This window comes from Terrapene carolina, unplaced genomic scaffold (assembly GCF_002925995.2).
Source record: "Terrapene carolina triunguis isolate 2854851 unplaced genomic scaffold, T_m_triunguis-2.0 Scaffold53, whole genome shotgun sequence".
NCBI classification, from domain to species: domain Eukaryota; kingdom Metazoa; phylum Chordata; order Testudines; family Emydidae; genus Terrapene; species Terrapene triunguis.
Window position 1 is genome coordinate 21,959,143 of NW_020664404.1, and position 6,591 is coordinate 21,965,733.

At 45.7% G+C, this 6,591-nt stretch overlaps 1 protein-coding gene across 1 annotated transcript; it reads right to left on the minus strand.

Annotated features, from left to right (window-relative positions):
* Window positions 1-713: 713 nt before the first annotated feature.
* FOXF2 (forkhead box F2) lies at window positions 714-5,830 on the minus strand. The gene is made up of 2 exons (XM_024203568.1): window positions 4,852-5,830; window positions 714-880 (listed from the first exon to the last, which is right to left on the minus strand). The coding sequence occupies exons 1-2, from the start codon at window positions 5,828-5,830 to the stop codon at window positions 714-716; spliced, it is 1,146 nt and encodes a 381-aa protein (XP_024059336.1).
* Between the last annotated feature and the right edge of the window lie 761 nt (window positions 5,831-6,591).

Below are 6,591 nucleotides of genomic sequence, written 5' to 3' on the forward strand. Positions count from 1 at the left end.
AAATATATTCTCCTTTTAAAGCAGTTAAGTGTGCGAGTATACACAAGATGTATTTAAAATATTTCTTTTTAAAAAATACTGTGGTAGAAAACAACTTTGTAAAAATAAAAACAAAACATTGTATTTTTGCAATACTGGAAAAAATGAACTTTCTTAAACTCTATACACGTAACTTCTAAACAATATATTTTTAATAATATTGATTGGTGCTGGCGTCCGTAGAAAGTGTTTTGAAAAAAGTTTAACTTTATTTAACGCTCGAACCACTTAGAAATGGAATTTCTCGCTGGTGTTGGTTTGAGGCAGATTTTTCCCAGTCAAAGGAAACTTGTTTCTATTTTTTTTAAATGATTGAACTGACCACTTTTGCAGACCCTAATTTTTAGGACAATGGAGATCACAGAAATGCATTTTATTATTAACGTGGATAGACTTCCTATAAAAGAGACCCTTCCTCCGCCCTCCCAAGCACATACACATACAAAAGAAAACCTTTCAAAAAAGCTTTGGAGCATTACATCAACTTTTTCTGTCCTTCAAGGTGTGGCAGGGGACAAAATGGTAAACAGTGCTGCCTTGTGTAATTTTGCTAAGTGACTTGTGTACTATTCAATGCTATCAGGAGTGCACATTACATTTTATCTGCGTGAGTCCGTCTATATCTGAAATCGGTTAAACAGCCACCTGACTGTCTTTATTTGATAGTGCTAAGTTCACATCACACAGGGTTTGATATCTTGACAGACGCTTTGATGGTGATGGTGATGATAGTAAGATCCACTAGCAGAAGGGTGAAAAGAAGAAATGCCATTAAAATTGAGAACAAAATCTTTCCTGTCACACACTGGGGAAGAGTGATGCTGGTAGCGAGGCAATCCCACTGCAAGAGAAGAAAATAACAAGAGCTTCTCAGAAATTAGCTCGACTCTGTCTGAAAGAGTGATTCTGTCTGACATACATCGTACTTATGGCGAATGTAAATTCAGCTATGTGGGGAAATTAAATGTCACAGTTATGACGTAGCCTTCTGGACCATTTAAGAAGGCCTCCACAAATTGTTAATTTCCTTGAAGACACTTTTAAAAGACAGTCTAAAGGCTATTGAAATTTACACGATATAGTAGTCTTGTCCCATTTCTCAAAAAAAAAAAAAAAAAAAAAGTAAAATTATTGTGCACATCTACATACTTAAATAGTTTTTGTGTGTATTTGTGTGAGTGTATGTGTATACAAATAATATGCTTGTCAGAGTGTTGTGTAGAGATATAGATTGTATGTATGATCCATTTATCTATATAATATATACCCACAACACGCAAACCCTCATATACATGCTATGTGTATATGGCGTGTGTGTGTGTGTATATGTGCAGGTGTGTTCGCTGGAGTTGCACACACATCTCTGTACTGTGTGTGTGTGTGTGTGTGTGTGTGGAGATGTAGTGTGTGTGCAACTATATGAACACACCTGCACTTTTTTTTCTGTATGCAATGTAGATAATGATCCTGATCCTGCCCTATTAAAATTAATGGGAGGTTTGTTATTGACTTCAGTGGGTAGAGGATCAATGAGAAGTAATTTTGTTAAGTATAGAATGTGAGTGCGTGTGTACTGTATCTCGCTATATTTGGACATGTGTATTCATATACTTAAGATACAGAGGTTGATGCCCTACACTTAAAGAAAAAAGTACAATACTTCCCCCATACCGTATCACCAGTATATACATCACGTATCAGCCTCTCTCAGACATTTCAAACCCCACAGCCACACGCCAGTGTGCCCGGTTCCTGATGAGCTGTACTCTTTTGGGAGCAATGCTATACAACTGTGGTCCTGAGGTCCTTATTCAGACTTTATTCTCCCAGTGGGAGCTTTGCTTGAGAAAGGACTGCAGGATCTAACCCAGGTGTGTTTTTCCCCTCCCAGAGCAATCTGTTCATATCTGAAATGGAATGTTCAGTGGGTTCAGATTTTTCTTCTGGCCTATTGGACTTTTTCAAATCTTACTGGAAAAGAAGCTTATTCGAGGTTCTTCAATAGCTTATCGCAGAGTCCTGCAGAGACTGGGAGCAAATCTCAGACAGCACCGAACATCAGCGTCTAAATTTGTAACGTGGATAAAACTTTATAGATTCCAAGGCAAATGCGTCAGCAGCTTCTGTGCCCGGAGGCGAGGCAGCCCCCTTCCAGTGAGGCACGTACTGTACTCATGGCAGCATGCCTATCTCTTTCTGAGCTGCCGTCATTGTCCCTTCCCTCACCCCACGATGCTCACTGTGTAAAGGTGATTATTTCGCTGGATTTCCTTGGTCTTTCTAATAACCCTGCTGGTATGCTCACAATAAACCAGTGCACTTTATTACAACCCTGATTCAATCAGTGAGCATGGTTTAATAGTGTGCGAAAAAATGGCTCCCTCAAGCCTCCAGGAGAACAAGTCTCTGTTTCCAATCTTTTCTTTTCTTATTCTTGGGTCAGATGCAAGTCCAAGGCTTAAACTCTACACCATCACTAACTTAAATGGCTAGTGATTTGATATAGGTTTATTGACCGATAAAAACACATTTTGGAACCAAATCTGCGTCGCATTAAACTAATAAAAAAGCAGCTACAGAAACACTGTGTGCACTTGTTATTGCGTGTGCGTTGTAGATTAATGAGAAATAATTGCTCTTATTCATTTACTGTTAAGAATTCTTACAAACCCAGTAACTAATTTTTACCATAGAATGCAGCATATACATAAGTGTATATATTCACAAACAAAACCTTTTTAGCTACCTACGGTTTGATGATCTGAGCTGCTTTCACTAAAGGCCTGGGCCCAAATCATGGCATTAGTTTTTAAACAAAACACATTTATTGAAATCAATTGGAAATTCCGTTAAAAAAACTGATTGCACGATTTGACCTCTGCTCTAGCACATCTGAAATAAATATTAATTTGTCCCTTTGGCATAAATGATCGTAGATAGATAAGCTAGATCTATATTTATAGTAGCGAGCTAGCTATGGGATCTGTACTTATTTTACGTTTTAAAAGGATGAAACTGGATTTAAATAATCACATTCTTGGAAATATTTGAGTTTTCACGGTAGAACAAAATCCTTTGTTTGAAAACAAAACAAAACTGTTCTTGGATTGTCTCCATGTCCCTTTCAAAATTAAAATGTTGCACTCTGACAACAAACGTCACTTCTAAGACCCTGTTGATTCCATTCCCACTGAAGTTGCTTACTATATTTTTGGGAGAAGTTTTTTATTTGTAAACCTCAAAGCATTTCTAAAAGCTGTCCAAAGGTTATGCAAGTGTTTCTCGAGGCGGGTTGGCGAGAATATGCAATTGCGAACGCGTGTGTCCTGAAAACGGATAAGGAAGATTATTGTTCTGATCATAAAACCAAGGTGAAGAATTAATCTAATCTGTAGAACGGGATTTACAATTAAAGAGGCTATAATCTGGCATTTCGAAAGTGCAGATTCCGCCTGGGCAGATGGAAACTCTTTGCGGAGGTAGGGTTAGCGTATTGTTTTCTGGACCAAGGTCCATTTCCCAGGAGCTGCTGTAAAGTACTGAATTTCTGTAGCTGCTTCTGCTTTACAAATCAGCCTCTGAGTTTATTTTCAAGGTTTTAACACTGTGCGGTTTTGTTTGGTCAGCTTCACTGCTGAGATAAATTTAGCCAATGCAAACTTTAAACCTTCCTTTCCTAACGAACATCCAGAACCGTTTGCATTGTTAAGAAGTTGCTTCTCTGCGAGCGAAGCAGCCAACAAAGGTTAAACATTGTTTAACATCGAAAGCTACAGTGCAATTCTCTGAGATGAACTGAGGAATGATTGACAGCCCTTCAAGAAGGGAGGGGGGGGAACCCAATGAAGAGGGTCGTCTGTATTTGTTACTTGTTGAAATTCCCATAAAATTGAACAAGACCCTGCTCTCATATGGGTTAAGTCAGGCTAAAATCCTCTTCGGTGTGGTCCAGCCCAGACTGTCTTTGTTTGGTTAACCTCCAAGACCCACATTTAAAAGGGCTATTTGGAAAATTCCCCCCTAAGAACTTAACATCTTTTACCCATTTTTGTGCCTTGTTTTCTCCACTAATGTCCCCTTTGCAGTTGTTCTAAGAATACATTTTCTATAATCACTAGAGCAGGCAGGGAGGGGAGAAATCCAGACACATTTTCCCCTCTGGTGGTAGAAATAAATTGGATCTGCTTTAATCTCTTCTGCATTTTTAAAGATTAGCGGGGTTCCCCCCCCCCCCCCCCCCGCCGCAGCCTGCAAGACTTTGGAGGTAATATTAAACACCTTTTTAAATCACTCCTGCTATAAATCTCCCTGGATTTTTTGTATTTAATGACGGATTTGTAATTCTTTATGGTTTTCCTAGTATTTCTGGCTAAGAAATCAAACAAACGTACAAGACGGGTTGAAACTGACAATACCATAAAGATAAGGATCTGGGTTTTAACCTCTAAACTAGTAATAACAACACTAACGGGCATGTTCAGATTAAGATCCAAACCCATAGCAAGACAGTAGTGGATGGCAATTTTTGTTCTCCCCATACTTAGCCAGAAACAGAGCAAATATGTTCACGAACAATAGCTCTATTTATCCTTCTCGGACCGGGTTTTGTTTTCTCTTGTCAAGCTCTGTTTTCAGAGAAAACACAAAGCAGCCCCAGCCTCGCCCTTGTTCCTGGGCTCTTATCTGACAGCTTCAGTAAACCAGAGTCAACCGCCAGATTGGCCAAACTAAGGCAGCAATTGGAGAGCCTCCTCTAATCCTAGCAAGAGACCAGCCCCAGCCGTTAAGGAATGAAAGTTGAAGGGGTATTACCTGACAGGTCCTCCCTGGCGTTTTGGTGCAGATAGCTTTGCTCCAAAGAGTAACTGGACATGCTGGAGTGGATGCCCGCTGAGGCTGGGTTACTGGGTGGAAGGGCCTGTTGCTTTATATACGGAGATGCCCCTGAGGCTGTCCAGTGAGCTGACGGGCTCGTGTAGGGGGAATGGCATTCAATTGCACTAGCCAGGGCGGGTGAAGATGGCACGGGGCTGCTGCTGCTGTCGGGACCGTAGTCCCCATTGGAAGTCACAGGGCAGCTGGCCATGTAGGTAGAGCCCGGGTTGGGGGACATGTGAGGGGCGTGATGCCCGCCGCTCAGCGCCTCGTAGCCCCCGGCCATGGAGTTAGTCATCATGTCTAGGTTGTAGCCGTTGGCGTGGCACGCTAGGGAGGCAGAGGGCGCCTGGAAGTCAAAGCCCTGAGGCAGGATGGAGGCGCTGAAGCCGATGCTGTTCATCATGCGGTACATGGGCTTGAGCGCCTGGCACTTTCTTCGGAAGCCCCGGGGCCGGCGGCGGAAGGAGCCTTCCTCGAACATGAACTCGCTGGCCGGGTCGATGGTCCAGTAGTGGCCTTTGCCGGGTCTGCCCAGCCCCTTGGGCAGCTTGATGAAGCACTCGTTGAGCGAGAGGTTGTGGCGCACCGAGTTCTTCCAGCCCTGGTAGGAGCCGCGGAAGAAGGGGAAGCGACTCTGCAGGAACTGGTAGATCTCGCTCAGGGTCAGCCGCTTGGTGGGCGAGCTCTGGATGGCCATCACGATGAGGGCGATGTAGGAGTAAGGGGGCTTCTCGGGCCGCCGCAGCCCCGAGCTCGCCTTCTTGTTCTTGCTGGAGGAGGAGGAGGAGGAGGTCTCCAGGGCGGAGGGGGGCGGCTGGCTCATCAAGGCGGACTGGAGAGCTCCGGGAGCCGGGCTGCAGGAGCGGAGAGGGGCCGGGGGCTCCAGCTGCTGCTGGCGGCTCTCGGTGGTCATCTGGCGGAGGGAGGGAATGGAGGGGTGGGGTGAGACTGGAGCGGGCTGGCGGAGGGCGGGTGGGGGCCCTGATGGGCTGGTGGGGAGGGGGCGAGCTGCTACTCCCGGGGCACCTCCTAGTGCTGCTGCTGGAGGCGGCGGCTGCGGACTGCAGGCAGCGCCCTGTGCATCACTCCCCCAGCAGCGCCCGCCAGGCCCCTTGCGCAATGGCTCCCCTCCTTTCCGCCGCGGCGAGCGAGGCACTTGGCAGGACGGATTAGGCTGCGCTCCGGCTCGCCCCCTGCCCCCTCACTGCACTGCCGTGGGGAGGGCTCAGCTCAGGGCTTCTGACATTCCAGCGTGGCCCCCCCGCACCTGGCGGCCATCCCTCGCTGCCTGATCCTTCGAGAGGAGGAAGCACGAGAGCCCCTCGAGTTTGGCGTCGCGGCTGAGCAGCCAAACAAAACCCGGCCACCTATCAGTTCCTTAAATCTTGCTCTTGTTCTTCAGACCCCCCTGAATCCCGCCGAGAACTCAGCCCAGCAGCAGCGAGACAGAGAGAGAGAGAGAGAGAGACCACCCCCTTTCCAGCTGGCCCCTGTCCACTCGTCATCTGGGCAGGAGGCGCTGCAGCACCAGATCGCTCTAACTGCCCTCCCTAACACACGCAATTACACCATTCATCAACCTCACTTAGACATTTCAATCCCCACAGCCACACGCCAGTGTGCCAGACTCCAAAGGTAACGTGCCGAGCTCTCTCTTTCCTGGCATGGCAATTG